Source organism: Cornus florida, unplaced genomic scaffold (genome assembly GCF_030987335.1).
Source record: "Cornus florida cultivar Cherokee Brave unplaced genomic scaffold, ASM3098733v1 CherokeeBrave_3.0.0_Hap2_Chr03, whole genome shotgun sequence".
In the NCBI taxonomy this organism is placed as follows: Eukaryota; Viridiplantae; Streptophyta; class Magnoliopsida; order Cornales; family Cornaceae; genus Cornus; species Cornus florida.
In genome coordinates, this window is record NW_026775573.1 from 4628897 (window position 1) to 4652802 (window position 23906).

Here is a 23906-nt window from a genome sequence, read left to right on the forward strand (position 1 = left end):
ATACTTACAACACTTGCAGTAAATTACCTAACAGAATAATTTTTAATTGGCTATTTATATCAAATACAACTAAGTAGAGGATTCCATTTTCTTATTTGTTATATAGTTGACCAATAAAAAAAGTAAGTTTAGTAATTCATTCTAATTATTCGGTAAAAGAATCATTTTCCTAATTATATTTATAGAATAAATTAGAACTTGTATTAGGTGAGATTGTTGATTAATCCAAACTTGCCATATAAATTGATAAGCCCGGTCAATAAAAATCACCATACATTTTTCATAAAAATATATATATAAAAAAAATTGATCTCACAATCTAATAAAAGTTGCTCTCCAAAGTGTGATTTTTTTGTTTTGCATATTGGGTTTTAAGATGAGAGCCGTGTATCAAACATTGGATATATATGCAACTAAAAGTCGAAGAAGTGTCCTTATTCCTTAACCCATTACACGTTAAAGACACAGAATGCAGCCAAAAACCTTGTCGTTTGGGGTCGAGGACAAGTGCCGGATTGGCGAAAAGTTATATGTCGTGTGTCGTGTGTCGTGTGAGATTTGATCAAGGTTTAAGACACCATAACTGTATATCCACTCTCGAAACAGCTCATTTTGAACAACATGTCGCTATTCATCTTCGATTATAAAGAGGAATAAATTAGTACATATAGAGAATAAAAATGTGGGTTAGTTTAACATCTAAGCTCAACCAAGAAGCAGCAAATGAGTGCTTCAGTTGAGGTTATAGAGCTTGTGGATGCTTGCAACCACAACAAGGTTGGTAGGGCAAAGCCCAAGAAAAAGAAGAGAACAAAAAATACCAACAGGAGTACTACTTGTGACTGTTATCATCGTAACCATAATCATCAAAGGTTGGTTGGTTTGTTCAAATTCCTCACTGTGTCTTAGGAACGGAGAGAGTTAGGGTCAGAGGCACGTGCCCCTCCTGAATTTTCTCCTTTCCCTTATATTCTATATAAACTTCTTGTAATCTATTTATGATTTTATTTGAAAATCATAAAATTGACGGACTGTCGAACTCTTTATCATAATTCAATGAATATGTATGCTCACACATACCGTCTAGTCTATTATCTCAAACATTTTACCAATTTGAAGGACACTAAATACAATAGTGATAATTTTAAATTGTAATTGTATTAGTAATCTTATTTTCTGTTTGGTGATAATACAAGGGAGCAAGGATTCATTTCATCAACAGCATGTCACGCCGTGTACTTCTTCTTGATTCAGTCACTGATAGGCCTACTACAAGTGAAGGCTCAAGGCAAAGATATTGATTCTCCCTTCAAAGCACATCCTGCAAAAATGGGAACTTCCGTGACGGCCATATGCATGTATGCCTCAGCCGTGCTAGTGAAGATAAACGTGCAAAAGCATCATGGAAGCTACTCTCTGATCTGCAAAAACGTCATTCTCATCTGTGGAGTTCTGTCTCCGGTCTCACTCGTGTCGGTCTTCGTTCCAAACTGGCTCGGCTGGTTCATGTTCATCGCATGGGCCTTCTTGTCGACAACAGTGGGATGCAAGTTATTTCAGCATATCTGCCAAAGACTTTACCAAAAGAGTATACATGCAATTTGTCAGACAATCAACATGTTTAGAAAGTTTATGAGAAGCCGACTGATGGAGCAGCAACATTTTCTCGTCTAAATTTTGATAGCTTCACTTTTGTGGCAGCAATAAGTTGGCAATTAATAGTCGTATTCTAATTAAATTCAATTGACTCATGAACAAATGTACAAGAGATTATTTTTGGCTTATATAATTGTACACTACATTCTTGTTTGTGATGCATATGTAGCCATATAAATATTTTTAAGATGGATAATACTTGTCACTGTCCTAATTGCAAATAATGTTTTGAGTTACTTTTGTGCACAATCTTCACTCATTTGTGCTTATGCAATATTTATAACAATTTGTTTTGAAACACTACACAATCACAATTTTGTAGTATATATATATATTTTGCTACAACAAACAGACTAGAAAGAAGAGGTAACAATATACAGTCCGTGAGAAGAGCATTTAACAATTACGAAAGCCATATGTTCTACTACAATTTTGTAGTATATCAAACACTACACAATCACAGCTTTCACAAACATCCTAAACGAGGATATAATACAATGTAAAATGGATAGTGTTAGACATAAAAAAAAAAAAAAAATGAGAATAACAAATTAATGTAGCAAAAGTGAGAATGTTAAAATGGATGATAGGAGTAATTGAAATTTAAATTGACATGAGAAATTAAGTGTAACATTTGTTCGTTCTAAGGTTAAGGACAGTAGACAAAGATGGCATAAACATATCAATAAGAAAAGAAAAAAAAAAAAAAATTATATAAAAGGTAGGAGGTAGAGAAAATCTATTTATATGAGATTGAAACAAACATCTCCCCTAATTTGCGCGAAAAAAAAAAAAAAAAAGAACTCTTTAAATCACCGGACAACTGGTGCAAGTTCATTACATGTTATTTGCCCTTTCATAATAGTAGGGTGTAATATATATATATAAATAAATATTTTTTTTTTGTGTATAGTACTCCCTCTATCCCTTTATGGTAGTCTAATTTAACATTTCGTAGTTTTTAAGGCAACAATTTTTATGATATTTTATTAGATTGACAAAAGATGCATTTTTAAATTTGTCCTACTCTAAAAAAAAATAGTGTATAAAAAGATGTATATTGACAAGTTTATTAATAGTAATATGAAAAAGTTGTTTTTAATGAGTTTTACTTATTTTGAAATTTTAATTAATTTAATATTTCAGAGACAAATTAGAAATGTAATAAAACGTAATATATTAATGTTTAAAATATAACAATTAAAATGAGACTGTAAAAATAAAATAATGAAGTATTGATATAGGACGGAGGGCTTACATAAAATTGAGTTGGAGCTTTTGTATAATTTGTCTCAATGTGTTACACAATCCGCGATTTATTTGCTTAATACAACATTTCTACTATCTTCTTGTCCGGTCACCTCTGCAACTACCACCGTGAACAAAAATGCACAAACCAAACCCTAAATTTCCGTACAATTTGAACAGACCACTTTCAACAGACACGGTGATGGATTCAAAGCAACTCATCGACTCTCTCACCGCACACATCTCTCTATACCACTCATCTTCTCATTCTCTCTCTACAAATACTAACCCTAACCCTAGGTCTTCCATCCTCAAATGGTTCTCATCTCTCACCGTCCATCAACGCCAAGCCCACCTCACCACCGTCGATCCAAACTTCATCCAAATTCTCCTCCAAATGCAAGGCAAGCACCGATCAGATGGTCACGGTTTCTTCATCATCCTCCCTGATCTACCCTCTGGCGACCGCCCGTGCCTTCCTACTCTCTGTTTTCGGAGGTCTCACGGCCTCTTAGCTCGAGTTAGCGGGTCAAATGAGTCCGAGAGGATGATTTTTGAGGCAATTCGGTTTTTCAATTCGAGAGAAGGGGAGAATGTTGTGGATTGTTCGTGTAACTCGAATTGCCTCGATTCCATGACTGTGTGTGAAGAGTTTGTTGAAAACGTGGATCGGTTTGTTGGAGTGATGGATGCGGTGTCAAATGGGGGATTTTTGAGGGGGGAGGAAAGTGGGTTGGGTTCAGATTGGGTTGAATTGGAGTGGTTGAAGGCGAAAGGGTATTACAGTATCGAGGCTTTCGTGGCGAACAGGTTGGAGGTGGCCTTGCGGTTGTCGTGGTTGAATTCTAATAATGGAAAGAAGAGGGGGGTCAAATTGAAAGAGAAGGCTGCCGCTGCGGGCATGACAGCAAATGCGTATTGGAGGAAGAAGGGGTGTATTGACTGGTGGAGAAAGTTGGATGTCGAAATGAGGAGAAAAGTCTTTACTACAGTCTTGGGAAAAGCGGCAAAATCTCTGGTACTCTTGGAAACTTGTATTCTTGCGTTCAATTATCGGATACAAAATTCCCAACAGTTGTATATAATGTGGTACAAAATGCCAATGAGTGTCATATAGTTTGAAAATGGGGCAGCAAAATGCATTGTTTTTAATTCCTAAAGTCGCATGTTTTAGGTGACCAGAGTTTCTAAAAGAAATGGTATCATTTAAGTGCTAATGGAGATACTTGTGCAAAGGAACTTGGAACAGTCCATGAGAGCGAAGGGTAGGTGATTAAACAAATCCATTTGGAGATGTGTTGCAATTCGGTTCCATTACACTTGGGGTTTAAGTTGAAGTGTTTCAAACAAGCCGTAGGTGTCTAATGCTGTTCTCTTCTACTCCTGTTATCCTGTTTGGTTTGGGTAGCTTTGTTCATCTGGCTTAGTTGTTGATTTAGATTAGAATGAATTGATAGGTTATACACCTTTATTGGTCCAAAAGAATCCGTTCAAGTATCTATTTGGTTAAGCCATCATGTAGATGAAAACCAATGAAATTGTATGAAAAGATTATTGTGTGATTATGCTTTTATTGTGGATATTAGGCAGCTGCTTTATAATTCTTCACCCTTTAAAAAAAGGGTTGTCACCCAACTCTGGTCCTGCTACAGGGTTCTGGAAAGTAGGATTGGTATTTCACAGAGTAGCAGCTTGAGACTCAAATTTGCACCAATGACACTGATTTTCAAGTCTTAAACTGCTGAACCAGGCAATAACCCTCACTCCCCTCCCCTCTCTCCCCCTAAAGGAAAAGAAAGAAATACACTGCGCTAGGTGTGATTCAATTATGTAATTCTGTGTTGTCACATCTTAAAGAAGTTAAATGACATAGGATTATTATATGATAAATCTATGGGGTTCAACGTTCTTCGTCTTGGCTTAATTGCAATTTTTGCATATCTCATGACTAAGATTATGAATGTGGATGCCAACAATGATCTGGAACTTTAAAATTAATACATTGAGGATTTTGCTAATGTATAAAAGGAAGTGTGAAAGTGGAGTATGTGATATGCATGTACTACGTCGAAGGTTGAGCCCCACATAAGACTATACAAGTGAGGTTTTGTAGGTCATTTCTCAAAGAACTACATATGACACCTACGGGTAAACATTTCTACGAAGTTGTATACTAAATCTAATTAGAAAATCAATTGCCTAGTGTGATTCCAATTAGTTAAAGCTGTTGAGAAAGGTAGATCTGCTGCAAACCTAACATTTGACATCATTTACGCTAAGTTGTTCTCCCTAAGTTAGGACTTGTATTATTCAGGAAAAAAGAGTTACATTTGGTAGCAGTCTGAGCTTATATTATTGCACTAAACAATAGCCTCTAAAACAAAATCTACTATTAATTAGAATCTCATCTATACTTCAAAATTGCCCGAATCAGTCATTTAGAATCCTTGATTCAAATGAAACATTAGGCGTACAATGTTCTTGTGGAATAATATATGCTCACTAAAGGCTGTATGTGACATGGACATTCATTTATCACTACCTGCCGTACTAGAATTAATTAATCTTATACAAATGGCCTAAATTAGTTTGATTGTCCTACTTTTGTTAAGAGACTTTCTCATTGGGGTTTGTATAGTATTTGGGTTTTTAACTATAGATGAGTTCTGAAGTATTTATGTTAAGGTTCTTAATGATGGATTTGGCTATCCATGTATTGGTATTGATGTCAATATAGGATTTTTTTTTTTTGGAAAATATTTCATATTGATAGATCCTAGAAATTATGAGAAATTTTTGAATCATTGAATGGGATTATGAAACATATTAATGAACACTTAGATTGAATATTCAATTTGAACATAATATATGTATATATATGTATCTATATATTAGTTGGTAAAATATGTGGTATTTTGTTACAATTGAATTTAATGGATATTAGCACACAAAAATGTTATATTGTGGCAGGATTTAATATTGCTGCGCAAGAGAACTCTAGTAGTTTTGGTAATTTTGGGCTAATAAGTTTGAAAGGGGCAGCACTGTATCCAAAGTAGATCCTAGCCCCACTCGATGTGAATTGTGATGAATGGAACCAATGCATTTTAGACTTTTTACTCGTGCCAAACTTCCTTTCTTTCACTGGGGATCCATGTGCTTAATTGTAAGTAGTGCTTTTTATTGTTATTGATCGTGCTGAGATTATCTTCCTGTGTGCTGTTAAAGAATCTTTCTACATCGTCAAAAGTGCATGCTTTTGCTCTTGAACTCAAACAGAAACCACAGTGCTTGCCTCGTATGAGAATTTTGACCTATTTATTTTTCCACTGCTTTATTGTCCATGGAGTGTTTAATAGTGCACCAAGCTGGTTAGTTGTACTAGTTGCAGTGTGATGCAGCACCATGAATTGCTAAGATCAGTCATAACTTTATACCGAGCTAAAACACCTGCATGTACATAATCACAGATTTAAGAGAGAGAGGGTTCATACTGGTTGTTTTTTGTTTCAAAGAATTGTTAAAACTGCTGTTATTGTTGGTTGTGTTTGGTCAAACAGAAAACCTTATGCTGTCAGCTAGAAGAAATTTTTAGGTGTAAGGAGAGATTCTTTTTAGAATTTAATTGGAGAGACATGAAAAAGGTTTCCGTGAGCTTCACCATGTAATATCCGTTGACATGATATGGAGTTTCAAGACAATATATATATATATTTTTCAGGAACTATAATCAGTCACAACAAGTAAAACCTCACAAGTAACACCCACCATTCTTTTTCCATATTTTATTTTGTGCAAAAATATATTCTTCTTGCTCTATGTCAGTATGTTGCTTTGCAAGTGCAGCGATCTTTGTGTAATTTTTGTCAGCAATCCTTTGTCCAGTGGTATTTTCAGTTGTGTAGATGTCTGTAATGGCCCTAGTCGCCGTTTTTATTTTTTTCAGTAGTTCCGCTTCCACCTTGCCTTTTCTGCCAAAGTTTCATCCTTCTCTCTCTCTCACTAATTTTTTTCGAAGTTCTCCGACATCTTTTAATTTTTCGTTGATATAGCCCATGTGAGAAACAAACTAATTTTAAGGGGTGAGGCTGCTTTTTATTTATTTATTTAAATAGAAAAAAAAAAGATGGGGCCTTTTCTGGTTGACTTGAAGTAATAATGTCTTAATTTTGAAGGGGATTCAACCAATATGGCAATTTTGTTTTGGGCTGTGTTTTTTTTATTGCAATGTGGGTAACATGGACCTGTTTTTAAAGCTCAGTTATTTTTTGAATTGAACTCATAATAAATGGGGGGTACTTTCTTTTTATAATTTTAAAATAGAAAAGGATGGGGCTTCTTTCTGGTTATAATAGAGGAAGAAGGTCTGAACTTTGAAAGGGGTATCACCAAAGAGCAGCTACCATGTTTAAGGTTATGATTTTCTAATTGGAATTTTACTTATAACAATTAGTTTGAATTCAGTTAATTTCAAAATTAAATGAACTCGTTAAAGCTTTGATTCAACGAATTCATGTTGGCTACATGAATCCTTCTTCCCTGATTGCTTTATCTAGAGCCATGGTTAAATCCATGGTGATTATGTCCTTATTCCGATTTGGTAATTACGGCGAGTTCAGTGCTTGTGTTTTGTTAAGATCCTTAAGAGGAGTGATTATTTATTTATTTATTATTGTTATTATTATTTTGTGTGTGCCTGTGTGTGTTTTGAAAGGCTGCTGCTCTTTGGAGTAAGAATGTGAAAGATGCTGATGTATTTTGATCAAAGAGATGTTATATATATGTATATATTCGGCAGAATTAAATTGCATTTGGTGCAAGTACTATTTTTACGCCTCTGAATAGCTTGTTGACAATATCTGTTCCATGAATATCACCATTGAGCATACTAAATATTAATTTGATCGGAGGTTAAACAGCCACAATTTGTTCAGTGTTCATATTAGTATTGTTTCAACTTTGCAATTATTGAAATGTGGGCTTGTAGAATGTGTTGGGATGCATGACAAGCATGATAGGTGTGCTTAGTCTAACTGTGGGTTTCAATCTATTACACCCACAAACATTTTGGAGGTGTAAAAATTAGCAACTCTTTGTACCATGATTTCCTCAAATCTTACTCTTTTGTCCGAGTGGGAAGAGGAATGGAGCAGAAAAAATTTGGTGAAACATACAACTTTTCCACAATTTGAAATTAAGAGGGATTGCCACTGTTGGAGATTCGGTAAGAGAATTTTGCACATACGATATTTGCACAAAATTATTATAAATTACCCTGATTGGCTCATTGCTGCATTGAAAGTCGGGAACTGTGAGCCCATTGACAAGTTGGTTGGTCAATGTGTCAAAGCGGGGGGGTGCAAGCTTATATATGTTTATAGGAAATAATCCTTTGATGGGGCTGCTGTTGTGTCCTTGGAGTTTGTACATTTTCCTCATTGTGGAGGTTTACTTCAATTAAATTTACTATTCTGTATTAAAGTTTCAGCTTGAAACTTTAATTTTGTATGCTGACTTCTGATCATCACAATGTTTCAGACGATTGAGATATTGAAGGGGGCAGATAATAGCTTGGATGATAAAATGTCGCTAGTTAGTGCAGGAGCAGAACAACCATTGAAATATAACAATACCATGTTATGTCAAAAGACCATCTGTACACACACAGGAAAAGATGTATCCATTGATTTGACTTCCGCTCCTGCTTCAGTTTCTGGAAAGCCTTCTTCATTTGTCAATGCAGTCAACGGTTTATTTGTTCTTCTTGATATTTTGGATTTATCATTAGCTTGTCAGCATAGTAAATATGATCAAGACAATCTATTCTTTAGTTCATTGGTTTCTGTCAGCACCATTTCAGATTGTATATTAAGGAAATTGCGAGGGTTACTCATGATTATTTCACTTGATTGTACAAAGCTTGAACTACTGGACGAGGGAGATCTGAAAGTCCCTCCAAAAATGTCCAAAGAGAAGCCTTGTGCCAATGGCCGTAGAAAAAAAGGGAAGACCCGTAATATGAAAAGGCCCAATCCTGTTCCAAGATCTTCTGGAGATGATGATCTCCCACTTTATAAACTTCCCAAGGTACCATTCTTTTTATATATTGTATTTAGGAAGTCCCTCATATGTATTAATTATTTTGAGATCTAGTTTTAATTGCTTCAAAGGATATTTCAGGATTGTGGGTCTGGATTGGTCCATAAAGATAGTGAAGATGTAATTGGGTTGAACGGGATTGCTTGCACACTTCAGGGGAAGGGTCTTGATAGAGGAACTCCTTTATCAGCAGTTGACATGGTTGTACTCAATATTCTATTTGGATCATATTCTTCATTTAGATTTAAATGGTTTATAACTGATTGACTGTCATCAGGAACATGACCAAGGGTCTATTAAAGGAAGTATCCAGAATTCTAAGAGGAAGAGTAGGAAAAAAAGCAATAAAAGTAGATACTCTGGTTTAAATGATCCAGCTGAAGTTGGAAACTTCCAAAAAAAAGTCACAGAAATTTCTACTCCCCGTGAAATTACTTCGCAAGTTGAGGCCACAAACCCTGATTGGTTATCTGATAAGTCAATTGTTCAGTATGCGCCAAATGATATTTCAATTGGTAGTGAGAAAGACATGCTAGACACAAGTCCTAATAATTCCACCAGTGGGCCTATTAGGGAGGACAACCTGGTCCAAAGCAGCCAAGAAGAATATTTTGATGATTCTACAGAATGCAGTCATACTGATTTCAAACGGTGTCACTCCTTGGACATAACAATAGATTATCACAGCATGTCCTCCAGAATAGGAACTGTAAGTTCTAGAATGGATTATAATGGAACAACTCCTGCTTTGCCTTCAAATGAGGTTGATGGTTTTCTCGTCACTGAAGTGATCGACTGTCGTGCTGGACTTTTAAGTGAAATTGACAAAAAGTCCGTCTTTTCTGATGTTCTAACAAATTCAGTTGGTCCAAAAGAAAAGATCTCCTCAACTGGGAAGCAAGAAAATGCAAGAAATTGTGATACTGGGTCCATAAGTTCTTCAGGATGTCCTTCATTTGAGTGGCCTACTGTATCTTCTGTTCGTTTTCCATCTGTTAATTCACATCTCCCAGCTGCCACTGATAGATTGCATCTGGATGTTGGTCACAATTGGCATAATCATTTCCACCGATCCTTTATACAAACAGTGCATCAGTCAAGAAATCCTTCAATTGACAATGGGGGTAACCGGAATTTGTCTCGACCATTACCAATGAGTTTGGATTGGCCCCCGATGGTACGTAGTATCAATGGATTGGCTTCATCGGTGACATGTAGTTATGATTCTGGTTTTATCTTAAGGCAGCCTTCTTTTCAGCAGGGTTTCACTGCTCAAAGCGTGCAGCCCAGAGGAATGACCAATGAGGATGAAAGAATGTACTCTGGAGATTTAACAGACTTGTCTGATCTACAAACTTCACAGGAACTAGTAGATGAACTTGACAACCACTGGATATCAGAGGAAGAGCTTGAGGTGCATGCAGTTTCTGGGATGGATTATAATCAATATTTTGGTGGGGGAGTGATGTACTGGAATCCTTCTGATCATCATGGGACCAGTTTTTCTCGTCCTCCTTCTCTTAGTTCAGATGATAGTTCTTGGGCTTGGCATGAAGCTGACATGAATAGGGCTGTTGATGATATGGTTGCATTCTCTTCATCTTACAGTACTAATGGTCTGACTTCTCCATCTGCCGCATCTTTTGTTTCTCCTTTTGATCCATTAGGACCAGTGCACCAGGCCCTTGGTTATGTTATAGCAGGTGGTGAAGTAAATGGAAAGGTGCTGCATACCCCATCTACAGTGACAGATGTAGCAGCAGACGAGAATACCTCCGGATCTTTGTCCAATTTGCCTGTTGATGGTGAAGTGAAGGCAGGAGATTCATTTCCTTACCCTGTTCTGCCACCAATTATCATTCCGAATATGTCACGGGAAAGATCAAGGTCTGATTTTAGGCGTAGTCATGATCATAAAAGTCCATGTGTTCCTCCTAACAGGCGGGAGCAACCTCGGATCAAGCGGCCACCTTCACCTGTAGTGCTTTGTGTTCCACGTGCTCCTCGTCCTCCTCCACCCTCTCCGGTAGGTGACTCCAGAAAACACAGGGGATTTCCAACTGTTCGGTCTGGTAGCTCCAGCCCAAGGCAATGGGGTGTGAAAGGATGGTTCCATGATGGAACTAACTTTGAGGAAGCTTGTGTGCGCATGGATGGTAGTGAAGTGGTTTGGCCCACCTGGAGAAATAAAAGCCTTTCAGCACATCCCATGATTCAGCCTTTATCAGGCGCTTTGCTGCAGGATCGGCTCATCGCAATCTCCCAGCTAACTCGTGATCAGGAACATGTAAGTATATTGTTTTAGCAATTCTGTTTCAATTTCATTTTTAGGGTTCTCAATTGCCCATTTCTTGCTGAAATTGTTAATTACAGCCTGATGTTTCATTGCTTCTGCAACCACCTGATTTACTGAACTGTTCTGCACGTAAGGCATCTCTCTCTCTGCTCCACAGCCTCCTTCATGAAGAAATTGACTCCTTCTGCAAGCAGGTAAAGTGTAGATTAAAGTGTGTTTTTCTCCTTCAGTTTTTAATTTACTGCAGCTAAATTCAACTAGGAAAAAAAAAAATTTGCAGCCAAATTTTCCGCTTCATGGCTTTTAAATCTTGTAACTTCTAGCATCCATGCAATTTGCATGATTGATAATTAATGTCACACAATGAAATTCAAGGTTGCTGCAGAGAATATGATTAGGAAGCCTTATGTTAATTGGGCTGTCAAGCGGGTTACAAGGTCTCTTCAAGTCTTATGGCCCCGGTCTAGGACACACATCTATGGTTCAAATGCAACTGGTTTGTCCCTTCCAACAAGCGATGTGGACCTTGTTGTTTCGCTTCCTCCAGTGAGGAACTTGGTGAGAAATAACCTGATTTAATCAATCTGGTTTTACTTCCATCTCTTGTGCTTTTTTTATTTTATTTTATTTTTTTTCTATAGGAAATAAACTATTGTCTGGACATTTCGCAGGAACCAATTAAAGAAGCTGGGATCTTGGAGGGTCGCAATGGTATTAAAGAAACTTGCCTCCAGGTATGCAGCAAATGATACAAATTGTTTCCATGGTTGTGAGACAGTAGGCATAATTGACTTTTAACCTTTTATTTTTGGCTTTCCTGTACTTCTTCTCTTTCATTGAATTCTTCTACTTTTTAAACTCTCTCTTGCTTTGTCCAACAAACTGATTGTTGCTTGTACTTTTTTGTTTAAATGTAAATGAAATATCCCCTGAAGGATTACTACAGCAGGCCAATTGGTTTTCTTCTTATTGTTTGGGGCGATGTGTGAATTTTTGAGGGGTATGGATCTATAATCCATCTTTCCAAACATATGCATTTTAGGCGATATGAGTTGTAAATCCATTGATTCAGGGGAAAAAGAAAGAGAGTTGTAAATCCATTGCCATCATTTCTAACGTTATTTGCATTAATTCCATTTGTCCCCATTAATTTTCTTCTCTGTTTTTTTTTTTTTTTGGTGAGTTGGGGTTGGTGTTTTGGGAAAGGTATTGTTAGAAATTTTCTAATTTGGCACTATTTGGTTGAAAAGAGATGGGACAACTTCAAAAGAGTGGTCACGACTTGGTTGGAAAGAGATAAGAGAACTTCCCATTTATGCATAATTTTTACTGAAACTTAAATTGCCCCGAGTTATAGGGAAAGAAAATTGGAAAATTTCAACAATGTTGTACATCACTGTGTCCTAATTTTTAAGGTTAATCGCTGACTTTATATAAAGCAGGTGCATAAGAGTGACAGGGTCCACATTGAGGTAATGTTAGAGGAAAAGGGTAATACCAAAGTTAATGTGACTAGAGTTAGTAAGGAAGGGTATGGTAATATGTGGTTGTACTGAGTCTGTAGCCTTGGTTTAGATAAAGTGGAATGGAAAAATAGGATTTATGTCATCCCAAGTAGTTGGGAAGAAGGCGTTGAGTTGAATATATAAATTAATCAGTCCTTTCCTTTTTTAGTGCTGGGAATGTAACTATTGTCATCTTTGGTATTACCGTAGCCTATTGTTGAATTAACAGTGCCAATTTTGCCTTCCAGCATGCTGCTAGGTATCTTGCGAATCAGGAATGGGTTAAAAATGATTCTCTCAAGACTGTCGAAAATACAGCTGTAATGCCTCTTACCTTGGAGCACTATTATTTTTCTTTATTTCTTAATATAATTTTTTTATCCTCATGCTTCATCTCATCTTGCTATTGCCTTTTCCTGCTTTCCAGATACCTATTATCATGCTTGTTGTGGAAGTTCCTAATGACCTTATTATCTCTGCTACTTCCAATGTACATGCAATTAAAGAGGAACCAACTCAGGTGACTGGTGAACTGGCCAATCTTTTTCAGACTGATTTGGTTGGTTTAGAAAACTCTACTCCTTCAAAACTTTCACAGATGGATAATGATAACGACAAGAATGTGAAATCAGTTCGTCTTGACGTCAGTTTTAAGTCGCCATCCCACACAGGTTTCCAAACAACAGAACTGGTAGTTCTCTATCTTAAATTTAAAACTTCTTATTTTATAAGTTAACTATACAGTTCTGAGATCTGTCTTGACATTTTAACCCATTAGAGTTTCTGGCTAAATATAAATTATGTTTGTCTGGCTTGTACAGTTGTACTCTTTACCTCGTTAGGTAAAAATTATGGCAATGCAGAACATTGTTCTTTCTAGTGGGATGTGCAATATTTTGGGAGTGTTCTTGTGAAGCTGATAGAATTTTTAGAGCTAATCATAATTGTCATTAATGCGTCTCCCTCTACCTTTTTTTTTTCACTAATGATTTAGTGTTTGAGATATCATGTCTTCATGCATGTTTGTTTTGTGTTAACCTTTTTTGTGCTTCAAATTTGTGTCCAGGTTAAGGAGCTCACTGAGCAATTTCCTGCTGCTACGCCCCTTGCTCTGGTATTAAAGCAGTTCTTGTCAGATCGTAGCCTGGACCAATCCTATTCAGGTGGCTTAAGTTCATATTGTCTGGTGAGTAGTGATGCATTATTTAATTTGATGGTTCAGTAACTAGCTTTCTACATGGGAGTACTATTGGCAAAGAGTTCTATAGATACTTGGTGTTCTATGATTAAGTATTAAATTTGTTAATGGTTGTTTGCTGTTCACAATGCCATATAAGGAAAATGCTTCAACAAAGATCATGTATAATGTGAAAGAAATGGCTGGGGTACCCTGTATCATTGAGTTCTTAAAGTGAAAAATAATATATTTCTGATACCAATATCCTATGCTAAAGTTCACTCAGGCTCACTTTCAGATGATTTCTTGTATAAGGTACATTATTTAGTTCAAGTTTTGTATATATTTAAGGGAAAATTGCACTAAGCTCCCCTTGAGGTTCAGTCAAATTACACCATGTTCCCCTCTTGTTTGACAAATTACACTGACCTCCCTTGAGGTTTATATCTTTATAGCACCGTGTTCCCCACCGTTAACGGCCGTTAATGGTCAGTGCGGTCAACGTTTGTAATCGCTGATGTAAGCGAATTTTATAGTTTAAAGTTCCTAAAGTGTTTTTTTAGTTGCTTTGTCAACCCATTCGAACCCATAAATTGCTCCGTTTCCCTGAATGTCTGCGATACATGTCCACAAACAAGGCAATAATACCTCATGGAAATCCAAACTAAAATGCAATCTGAATGGTAAATGTGTTTGCATGGCATATATGTAAAATTATGTATAACTTTTTTCCTGCATGGTTCTTTTGAAAAGAGCCTCGACGCTTCCTTCACCATGCTTATCCCCAAAAAGAGCAGAGCATGTCAGGCGAAGGACTTTAGACCAATTAGTCTTGTTGGGGCGGTGTATAAAATTATTGCGAAACTCTTAGCCATTCGGTTGAGGAGTGTTCTCGAAGGGGTGATTTCGGACTCTCAGAATGCTTTTTTGTTGGAGGGTGTCAGATTTTGGATTTAGTTTTGATTGCTAGTGAATGCATTGAGGCTAGGGTGAGAAGTGGTATTCCGGGGGTTGTTTGCAAGCTGGATATTGAAAAGGCTTATGATCATGTTTGCTGGAATTTTTTGATGTACCTGATGGAGAGAATGGGCTTCGGGCAAAAGTGGATGGCCTGGATTTTTTTTATTTTTTTTGTATTTTGACGGTTCGGTTCTCTATTTTAGTGAATGGATCCCCAGCTGATTTTTTTGCTATTTCTCATGGTTTGAGGTAGGGGGACCCTCTCTCCCCATTCTTGTTTATGATCGTCAAGGAGGCTTTTAGCCGTCGGATGGGGAGGGCGGGTGAACTTGGGTTCATTCATGGATTCTCGGTGGGTAGAGCTCCGAATGAGTTGGTCATCTCCCACCCGCTTTTTGCGGATGACACCATTGTCTTTTTTGATGCTAGTCTCATTTAGTTGAGGTATTTACGGTGCGTGCTGGCTTGCTTCCAAGTTGTTTCTGGGTTGAAGACTAACATTGTGAAAAGCGAGATTGTACCAGTTGGGGAGGTGGATGATATTCATGCCTTGGCTGATATTCTGGGGTGTGGTGTTGACTCTTTTCCGATCTCTTACTTGGGACTCCCTTTGGAAGCCTCGCCGAGGAGAGTTTCTGTGTGGGATCCGATTGTTGAGCGGTATGAGAAGAGGTTTGCAGGTTGGAAGAAGCAATACTTGTCCAAAGGGGGGAGGGTTACTTTTATGAAAAGCACTCTCTCAAGTCTCCCGACCTACTATATGTTGCTATTTCCGATGCCTAAGACAGTTGTTTGAAGACTTGATGTTATTCAAAGGGAGTTTCTGTGGGAGGGTTTAGGAGATGAGTTCAAGTACCACTTGGTTAACTGGGAGTAGGTGTGTTCCCCTATTAATAAGGGGGGTTTGGGGATTCGAAGGTTGGATGTGTTTAATAAGGCGTTGTTGGGCAAGTGGTTGTGGAGGTTCAGGTGAGAGGTTCAAGCTTTGGAGGCGTGTTATAGCTTGTCATTACGGGGAGGGCGATGGAGGGTGGATTTCTAGGGAGGCTAGAATCCCAGCAGGTATGGGCTCTTGGAAACTTATCCGTAGATCTTGGGATGAATTCTCTAAACGTATCTGGTTTAAAGTTTGAAGCGGGAGTAATGTCAAGTTTTGGGAAGACAGATAGTGTGAGAATTCAGATTTCCCTTGTCTTTACCGGATTGTTGTGGCTAGAGATGCAGTAGTCGCGGACTATTATCGTCTTGATAATGGGAGGGTGACTTGGGATGTGCAGTTCTGTAAACAGTTTCATGATTGGGAACTTTTGGAGGTTACAAACTTTTTAGCATTCATTTATAGAGAGGTGGTACTCGGGGTGGGCATGGACGAGATGCTGTAGGTGGGAACCCCAAGAGAAGAGTTCGAGGTCAAGTCCTTTTACAAATGCATGTTGGAGCGCCCTAGCCTTATGTTTCCATGGAAAGCCATTTGGAGGATGAAAGCTCCACTGAAGGTGGCATTCTTCTCGTGGATTGTCGCCTTGGAAGCATCCTTACCATTGATAATCTTAGAAAAATAAATCATGTTGTGGTTAACAGGTGTTTCATGTGCAAAAAGATGGGGGAATCTGTCAACCATCTCCTTATTCATTGCTCAGTGGCCAGGGATGTTTGGGCTATGTTTTTGGTTGCGTTTGGTCTTCCATGGGTGTTCCCAGAATCCACAGTCAACTTGTTAGAGACTTGGAAAGGGTGTACAGTGGAGAGCCGAGTCAGAGATGCTTGGAGGGCCACTCCCCTTTGTATTTGGTGGGGTTTGTGGCGCGAAAGAAATAGGAGATACTTTGGAGGAGAAGAGTCTCCCATTTGGGCTATTAAATACAATATACTTGTTTATTTTTTTGGGTATACGGGCGGGATTGTAATTCAATGGATATTCTTTTGGATTTTGTGTATAGCTTAAAGCTATAGAGTCGATTTTGGTCGGCTGTTGTCTTCTTTGGGAACGCTCCCCCTTTCGAGCACCTTTTATAAAACCTTAATTATCAAAAAAAAAAAAAAAAATACTTTGTACCATCTCATCCTCTTTCTATATATATCCTGGATCATCACTCCCTCATTCCTATGTACAAATTGAACTGCTCCCACCACCATACCTACCATTGATGATGGGAAATTCAAGATGTCTCTCTGCTGGATCTTATTCTCTTCTCTCTAACTTCTTTGGTTGCCAATTAAAATCAAACACTAAAATAGAGAGACCCAATGAGAAAGAGAGGGATATTATCATACATATGTGTTTATGTTGCATACATTGATTCTATTATCTGCTATCTTACTTTTCTTTTGATGGTCAGCTAAAATTGAACACTAAAAGAGAGACCCAATTAGACAAAGTGAGATGATTATATATTTATGGATGTGTATAATTATATGAGTATAATTGTCAACAGTGTTGTGTATACATATATAAACAATAAATTGATCCATTTCTCTCTCCACCAACAGATCATCAAATCTCTCTGTCTTTCCCTTTCTCTGATCATATGACATACTACCACAACCATTTGCCAAATGATTAAGGAGGTGGTCGAATCCGGATCCCATCGAAATTCCCACAAGCTTTCTGTCAAAAGATGATACAAGAGCGTTGCGAGTGACAGAGTGCTCCATGCGAGAGGTCAGTGACGCCTTTGTCAAAGAATGAGAATAATAAGAGAGAACTTTCATTTTATCAGATGGTTTATTCATAGTATATGCAAAGTCCCGTATTTGAACTGTTGGGCTGCCGGTCATCGACGCCGTTAATGGCTGTGGATCAGTAGTAGAAGGGTGAGCCAGCGTTGGGGTACAAATGGGTAGTTGTCTTTTCATTTTGCTTTGTTTAAGTCTAAAAAAAAAATATTAAAAAATGAGGACAAATAAGTAATTTCACTGCTTCTGTTAACACCATCCACCCGACAACTCTGACAGGGGAGGCCATTGTAATTTGTCAAACAAGAGGGTAACACGGTGTAATTTGACTGAACCTCAGGGGAGGTCATTTTAATTTCCCTATATTTAAACCTAAAAAACTGAGTACTTAAACTGATATCAGCAACTGGTTAATCCCATTGAGAACTAGTTCCGTAAAGCAAAACCAAACTACTCGAGCTCGACCCAGATTTGACTTGTAAATGTTTGTTTGAGCTTGTTTACTTAGGTCGTTGGATAAACATGAGACTAAAATGTAAGTTTGTCATAGAATAAGTTCAGTTAAATCTGCAATGTACTTGGCTGTAATGGCTTATGATTACATTTTTTATTTATTTTTTTGTAATTCTTGGGCCAATCCAATTCGGTCACTTTGTAATTTATTATTACTAAAATTGGCTTTTGTCTTTTATGATGGTTTCTAATTCATAAAATGAGGTGATCTTTAGTACATGGAGGAGCATTGACCTGCTATGACACGATTGTGTCAGTTAGTTTTATCATGTATTCGCAAGACCATATACAAAAATCTTTTAGAAGCTGTTTCTCTTTCTATTATTATTATTATTTTTTTTAAAAAAATAATAAAAAAATCTGTAGTGAAAATTTTCACTGGATAGAAAAATGACTAGGCTGAAATTCAACTTTGGGTTTCTGTAACCACCTATATCAACGTCAATTGGCATATTTCAAACTTTTGAGCCAAACCAAGCATTTTTGGGCCAAGCTTGTACTTGACCGGCTCAATCACGACTTCTTACCTGGTGAACCAAGCCTGGGCTGTCCTTTACTTAACCAAACTTGGCTGATACACCGCCAACGATATTTTCTATACTATAATATCAAGTAAAGCTTGAAAGAACTTCTTAAAGCTAGGGTAAATTAGTGACTTGAATTTTTGACAGTCGTTAAACATCTACTTGGCCCAAAAGTTTAATTTATTATGTAATGGTGCAACAATGTAAATAAAGCTCACTCATCCTCCTTCCCTCATGTGGGAACCCCCTGTAGCACATTGAGAGGTAGATAAACAGCAAAAGGAGAGGCTCAGACCAAGACTCTCTAGACCAAAAGTCTAATACCTCATTAAACAGTTACTTGCCCTGAATAAGCTGCATACTCCCTCACCCACCTCCATGTATGTGAAGAGTTAGACTGGTAGAATACAGTGTTCACACATTGAAATTATTGAGAACAAATGCAAATGGAGAAATATGGAACCCAGGAGGTGTTTTCACATTTAATTGTTTTGGGGGGTGATGCTGTTGTCACATTGTTCCTTGTAAACCAGGAGGTAAATAACTGTCGTTGAGGTTTTGAATCTGTCAACCTTATTATTTTGTCTACTTTCACAGATATTACTGATTACACGTTTTCTTCAGCATGAGCATCACCTTGGCCGGCCTATTAACCAAGTAAGTTATTGAACCTGAATTTTATCAGGTTCCGACTTTGGATTGTTTGAATGCTTGTGTAATCATCTTTTATTTCACAAGTGTACACCTGTGTTATGATGTTCATATGAAATGGCATGGTCCATACCATGTCCATGTCATTTTATGTCTGATATAAGTACGATACAATTTGAAATTTTCATGTAACATTAAACGTTTGGGGTGGATAATTAGGAGCATTTTATACTCTAGCTTCCTGGAGGAAATAGTTTTGACTTTTGTTATCTCTTACTAATTAGGTGTTTTAACTATCAGGCGCAAAGAATGTTTTTCTTCATTGAGATTTGGAGGAAGTAATATAGTGCCACCACTAAGGTTCATCCTGTGAAAAGTAAAAAGGAGTTTAAACTAATGACAGCTCTCTATAAACTGAGGTGATTTTGAGAGCTGATTCAAGATGATTAGTGCACTGTTAGTATTTTTTGTATACATATACTTAGGTAAGGTGACCGCATGCTCTTTATAAACAACAAATTGTTTGATTATAGTTTTTTTTTGTCTGTGCTGCTGGTCTAATGGCAGGGGAATACTTTTTGAGTTGTGTCAATAAACTAAAAACCATATGAGGAATTTGAGGTCAAAGATTCAAGCTTGTTTGCAGTACTTCCTTGGTATAGGAATATCAAGAAGTTTCTAGTTTCCGAAGGATGAATATACTTGAACTTCCAAAGGAGACCAAGTCTTGGCTGATATTCTTAACTGTAATTCTAGTTTTTGTGATCCCATCTTTCTTGTGCTTTATGGCCAATGGTTCCAAATCACTGGATTGTGCATCCTTGACGAAATCGGTTTGTGAGGTCTAATGCTCACTAGTCCAAAGATTTTTGAGTTGTGGAAAATGAGGGTGGTTAATCTTTTGCAGGACTAGTGAAGAAGGTAAAGCCATCTTCTAATGTGCGGCACATGCCTTGCAATTTTGTAGATGGTAGATTAAAAGAAAATGGTCGAAGCTCTTAATTTTAATTTTAGCATATAGACTAAGAAGCATGGATGCGGATACGGATACGGACACGGGCACAGGCACTACACCGACACGTCAAATTCTAAAAAAGTAGGATATGGATACGGCGTGGACACGGCTAATATTAATATAAGTTTTTATTTATATATCTATTGAATGACAATTATAGAACTTTAATTAATTTTTAAATTTTATACTAAAGTTCTATAAGTTATAAGATGACACTATTCGAATATAAAAACGAATATGGTTAATTACACTGACACCCCCTCAGGTTTGGCCAAATATCACATTGAAACACCTTTTAAAAATTAGTATCACTCACATTACAAACGTTTGGTCCGTTTTTCACTCACACCCCAAAAGTTACTTTCCAGTTGTGTCAGACCACTTTTTGCACGTAAAAATACATTATTACCCCTTTGACTTTGTCTTGACTCACTGAAAGGTTGTTTGATGTTTAAAAAGACATTTCTATCCCTTTTCTTCTTCTTCTATTTCTACTTCTGTTATCACATCAAATAATGGCAAATGACCCCTCAATTTGTTCATACTAAAATTCCACAGCTTTAACCCCCAGTCTCTCCACAACCTGTCATGAACCCATTTGGAATTTCAGTTAAATAGTTGTTGGAGAAACCAATAGACCGCAAGGTATCAATCTGACAAAGAACAGGCATAAAATCAGAGGTAGAGAGAGAGGAACTTGGGCAATGAAGGAGTTTACTTTCTAGTGCTGCAGACCCATGAGACAATCTCATCCTCTTTGGGTAAACAGGCATGTGCACCAGACCGATATACCTATTCAACCAATTACCATCTCGGGAGAATAATGTGAAAATCAAAGCAAAACTTAGATTAATGTGACACTATTTAGGCAGAATGAGAGTGTTTTGAGATGTGAATCAACAAAACCTTAACTTTAATACCAAACTGAAGTATTGATTGGCCAAACAAAGGTGCACAAGTATATATGAAATTCTATGAAAAGTTTTACATATGAAATAGTTACTGCATATATTAGGAGGGATAAGTAAGGACCTGAACTTGAACTTTAATTTTGACCAATTCAATATTGATGCGAGCATGTCAAGTTTATGATTACTGTAAATCATACTCTTATGTGACCACTTGTATGCGCACATGGTCCCATTTGAACGCATCGCACCAGCACTTGGGTTGAAGTGGTGAGCATTAGTATCAGGACTCTCTTGTAAAAAACCCAACTTTTCAAATCTTCAATTCCATTCCCATCTTTCCATCTTTTGTCCCACTGGAAACCATCCCCAGTCGTTACCCAAACGCACCCTAATTCCTACTACCCCTTTTGTGGCTTCTCCGGCAATTGCTCCGTCGTCGATTACCGGAATATCAGTTTGTTCCGATCGTGAAATTGAGTTGTTCTCCCATCCTTATGAGAGAGACGAGTGGGTAAGTGAGATAATTAATGAGGGCAAAATAGTCTTTTAGATTGCTGATATTTTACAATATAAAATATTAAAAAATTAGGGGCAAATTTGTCTTTTGGCACAATTTTAACGGTGTTAGTGACGGAAATGTAAAATTGGACCTAAGTGATAGTAATTTTTGAAAAGTGTTTCAATATGATATTTGGCCAAACCTGAGGTGGTGTTAGTGAGATTAACCCAAAAGAATATGTTAGGTTATATATGATATTGCTATCGTATTGTGGGGGGTTTTACTATGATTCAATTGTACATAACAATGGTGATACCAAAGACACACATTTGAGGGACCTAGATGGTACATTTAGGAGGAAGGAGGAGTAGAAACAAGCTAGCCAATTGAAGTGATGATGAAGGTAGAAATGTCTTTTACCTCTTGTGATACTTAAGGTTATCAGTCCTCACTCTATGGACGCATGAGAGTCCTATTTATAGCCTTAGACTATTGGGTAACACCCAGTGGTTCATTCTCGAGACTCTACCCAGAGTCTTTACCTACCCTAGTAAGGCAATCATGACCATTTTAGGTCTATAGGGTCAGAATAGTCTTTCGGCCATGCCATCATTTGGCATGGCATGTTAATTCTACATCAGCAATAAATGCACCCATCCCTTCTAAGATGGCGGTAGCTAGGAGCATTTAATGTGATTAGTGGGGTTTCGGTCGTGGCACGCTGTTCACTATCCCATTGGCTAGGCCTATGGCTTGGCAAGTTCTAGCTTCTCATCCTCCACTCCAAAGGTCCTTCCGAGTCCCAAGATGAAGATTCGCGATCCCTCAGGACTATCCTACCTTTGTCTCGCTCTGGTGTTGCACTTGTTTGCAGGTGAAGTTCTTTTTGAGAGTGCTTTCGTAAGGTTCATGCTTGCGGGCCTATCCTTTGGCACGAGAGTCCCCTAGTTGGAACGTGGTTATCCTCGAGGTACCCCTAGAGGACCCTTCTTTGGCCTTTCAACCATGAGGAGCTATCATGCTAGCAGGACCTACCTTGGTGCCACGTTGATGGCACGTGGGCTCCCTTATTTTGTGGGGACCTTACCCTTACACCTATCTTGTCATTATAGTTATGTTTTTGTTTCTTAGAGGTTGAACACATTGATGTTTGTTCATGCTATCTTCAGGACTGTCATATGTTTGTTTTATATAAGACAAAGAGTGTAGGATGTGATGATCGAGTGTCCGGAATGTGTTGTGTTGAGTCTGTTGACCAAGCATCCAAGATGTGATGGTCAAGTGTCCAAAATAATAAAATATATTTTTTAAATAACGGACACGGCCATGAAGTATCGGACACGTGTTTAGGAGTGGCCATGGAGTGTCGGACACGGACACGGACACGGACACGGACACGACACCTCATAGAAGTGTCCATGCTTCTTAGCATATAGATATCAAGTGGAGTGCACGTGTGTGTTTATATGTGCAGTTTGTCCATGTATGTCTGCATGCATGCGTCCTGGTTTCAATTTTATGAAAAGAAATTTCAAATTCTTGCTGGCTTGGTTATTGATAAGAACTTTTACTTTTATTGTTGTGCATCTGCAAAAACATTTTGTTCTTTTGTCTTGCTTGCAACATTAACATCTTCTTATTCCTTTTCTTCTTTTATTTATTTATTATTATTATTTTTTCTGGTTGGTAGAATCTTGGAAGCTTGCTGATGGATTTTCTCTACTTCTTTGGGTGAGTTGAAGCCATTTATGAGATGGGCTTTCTCTCTTATGTATTGTTGACATGATTCCTAGTTTACTAGTAGTCCTCAATTGATTGTATTATTTTCAAATTCTGTCTTAAATCTCATGATTGCTATTAATCTGACTTGCCTGTGTAATCCAGGAATGTGTTTGATCCTCGCCAAATGCGTATTTCAGTGCAGGGAAGTGGGATTTACATAAATAGGGAACGAGGATATAGGTAACAGAAGCATCTAGTTGCTTTGTTTGTTAGAATTTGTGTTGTAGGAGGTCCTTGTAGATATTTCTCTTTATGCTTGATGATCTATCTTGTAGCATCGACCCAATATACATTGATGATCCTCTTTTCCCAACAAATAATGTGGGGCGAAATTGCTTCCGGATACATCAATGCATCAAGGTCAGTCTATAATCTTTATTGGATTATTACCAGC

At 37.5% G+C, this 23906-nt stretch overlaps 1 protein-coding gene across 11 annotated transcripts in view; it reads left to right on the forward strand.

Annotated features, from left to right (window-relative positions):
* Positions 1 to 2914: 2914 nt before the first annotated feature.
* The window catches only part of LOC132299140 (uncharacterized), a 29711-nt gene continuing 8719 nt past the window's right edge, over positions 2915 to 23906 (forward strand). For 5 of the 11 annotated variants that reach the window (XR_009480025.1, XR_009480024.1, XR_009480026.1 and 2 more), the window contains exons 1-14: positions 2916 to 3922; positions 8443 to 8991; positions 9085 to 9204; positions 9281 to 11290; positions 11377 to 11493; positions 11675 to 11857; positions 11971 to 12033; positions 13053 to 13124; positions 13232 to 13495; positions 13871 to 13990; positions 19252 to 19311; positions 23421 to 23461; positions 23615 to 23692; positions 23788 to 23872. Coding sequence is in view for 3 of the 11 variants with exons in the window: in XM_059795605.1 (XP_059651588.1) it covers positions 3044 to 3922; positions 8443 to 8991; positions 9085 to 9204; positions 9281 to 11290; positions 11377 to 11493; positions 11675 to 11857; positions 11971 to 12033; positions 13053 to 13124; positions 13232 to 13495; positions 13871 to 13990; positions 19252 to 19311; positions 23421 to 23461; positions 23615 to 23692; positions 23788 to 23872 (4641 nt within the window). In the remaining 8 variants the exon portion in view is untranslated. Of the gene's footprint in view, positions 3923 to 8442; positions 8992 to 9084; positions 9205 to 9280; positions 11291 to 11376; positions 11494 to 11674; positions 11858 to 11970; positions 12034 to 13052; positions 13125 to 13231; positions 13496 to 13870; positions 13991 to 17431; positions 17598 to 19251; positions 19312 to 23420; positions 23462 to 23614; positions 23693 to 23787; positions 23873 to 23906 lie in introns of those variants that run through there. The other 6 variants (XM_059795606.1, XR_009480027.1, XR_009480028.1 and 3 more) reach the window with 6 other exon arrangements.